The sequence below is a fragment of the Aptenodytes forsteri genome, unplaced genomic scaffold (assembly GCF_000699145.1).
Source record: "Aptenodytes forsteri isolate BGI_AS27 unplaced genomic scaffold, ASM69914v1 Scaffold147, whole genome shotgun sequence".
In the NCBI taxonomy this organism is placed as follows: Eukaryota; Metazoa; Chordata; class Aves; order Sphenisciformes; family Spheniscidae; genus Aptenodytes; species Aptenodytes forsteri.
The window spans coordinates 1,095,922-1,097,909 of record NW_008795320.1 but is presented as its reverse complement, the minus strand read 5'-3'; the positions used below and the strand labels follow the sequence as shown (position 1 = coordinate 1,097,909).

The 1,988-nt window shown below is 66.9% G+C and overlaps 1 protein-coding gene across 1 annotated transcript in view; it reads right to left on the bottom strand.

Moving 5' to 3' along the window:
* The window catches only part of JAK3 (Janus kinase 3), a 10,499-nt gene that overhangs the window by 2,149 nt on the left and 6,362 nt on the right, over positions 1-1,988 (bottom strand). The window contains 5 exon segments of the mRNA XM_009279871.1: positions 591-742; positions 834-972; positions 1,434-1,567; positions 1,651-1,735; positions 1,815-1,946. Coding sequence (XP_009278146.1) covers positions 591-742; positions 834-972; positions 1,434-1,567; positions 1,651-1,735; positions 1,815-1,946 — 642 coding nt within the window.

Genomic DNA, 1,988 nt, shown 5'->3' with positions numbered 1-1,988 from the left:
CTGCAGGGTGCCCGGCCCCACTCCCCCCCAAGCAGCCCCCAAACAGCCCCCACGCTCCTGACCAGGCTGTGCAAACCCCTCGCCCTGAGCATCACCCAAAGGCTGCGGGACATTAGGCTGGGGGGGTTGGTTACTGCCCATCCCTGCAGCGCTGGACCTGGCAGCCACCTCTGCAGCACACCAAGGCTGGGGGGGGGGGCTCTGGGGCCCTGCAAGACCCTGGCTCTGGCTGCCATGGGTGCCCATCTTCCCCCAGCGATGCCCCTTTTCCAGCGTGACCTGTGTCACCAGAGCCTCTGGCTAGCAGAGAAATCCCGGGGTGGGACGGATGGCACGTGGTCTTCTCTGGGCAGCGGGTGAGTGAGCAGAACCCAGGTGCAGCGGGATGGGGCAGGAGGGTCAGGATGCAGCGGGATGGGGCAGGAGGGACGGGGCAGGAGGGTTGGGATGCAGGCAGGAGGCAGGAGGGATGGGGCAGGAGATGCAGTGGGGGATGCAGTGGGACGGGGCAGGAGGGATGGGGCAGGAGGGTTGGGATGCAGTGGGATGGGGCAGGAGGGTCGGGGCACGGTGGGACGGGGCAGCCTCACCTTCTGGGGCTCCAGCAGGCTCAGGGGCATGTTGCCACCACTGAAGATCTCCCAGAGGGTCGCCCCGAAGCTCCACTTGTCAGCCGGCAGCGCCAGGCTCTTGGGGTTGCTGAGGCACTCAGGGGCCACCCAGGGGATGCGCTCCACCAGCACTGGGAAGAGGGGGATGGCCCCGCTCAGCACCCGCCGGGGGGGGCCCTGCCACACCCCCCCCCGACACCCTGGGTGAGCCCAAGCACTTACTCTCTTTGGCCAGGACGGTGACGCTGACTCCGGGGTCGTTGAGCTTGATGAAGGGAGGGCTGCCACTGGCAGCGTCCCCCTCCCGGGTCAGCAGCACCTTCTTAGCGGAGACGTTGCCGTGGGTGATTTTCTTGTCCTCCTGGGGAGGGCAGAGGGACCAGGACCCTCAGCACAGCCCCAGCCCATGGGGCAGCCCCATGCATGGGGCTGAGCCAGTGCCAGCCGGGGTGAACAGACAGGGATGAGTGGGAGCCATGGGGATGCAGATGCACGGGAGTCGTGGGACACGGATGCGTGGCAGCCGTGGGACATGGATACATGGGACTCATGGGACATGGATGCGCAGGTGCTGAAGGATGCAGATGCACAGGAGCCACAGGACATGGATGCATTGGAGTTGCAGGACATGGATACATGGGAGCCATGGGATGAGGACATGGGAGAGCTGTGGGATGCTGACACACAGGAGCTGCAGGACACGTGTGCAGGAGCTGCAGGACACGTGGACCACAGGACATGGGAGAGCTGTGGGATGCTGACGCACAGGAGCTGCAGGACACGTGGACCACACGCTCGGTGCCATGCCGGCAGCCGGCTCACCAGGTAGTTGAGGGCGTACGCCAGCTGCTTGGCCACCTGCAGCTTCCAGCTGGTCGTCACCTTGCCCTCGCCGTGGTTCTTCTTCAGGTAGAGGTCCAGGGGCCCGTACCTGACATACTCCTGCACCATGATACCTGCAGGGGGGACGGCACAGGCAGGTCCGGCGCGTGCCCTCCCGGCAGCATGGTGGTGCCCGGTGAGGGGGACGGGCACTCACTGTCCTTCCCGAGGCTGACGCCGTGCAGCAGGACCAGGTGCTTGTGGGAGAGCTGGCTCATGATGCTGGCTGCCTCCAGGAAGGACTGGGAGCGGGGAGAGGCTGGCTCAGGGGGGGCCGTGGGGACCCCCTGGTGCCAGGTTGGGGGGCTGCCGCCACCTCACCTCGGAGCAGTTGCGGTGGCTGCCGTCCATGACCTTGAGCACCACCTCGGTCTGGTAGTACCCGTCCTCCTCCTGGTCCCGCTTGACGCCCTTGTAGATCTGGGTGAAGGAGCCCTGGCCCAGGCTCTCGCCCTGCCGCGAGAGGGGGGTGCTGGCAGGGGGGGGGGGCCCGGC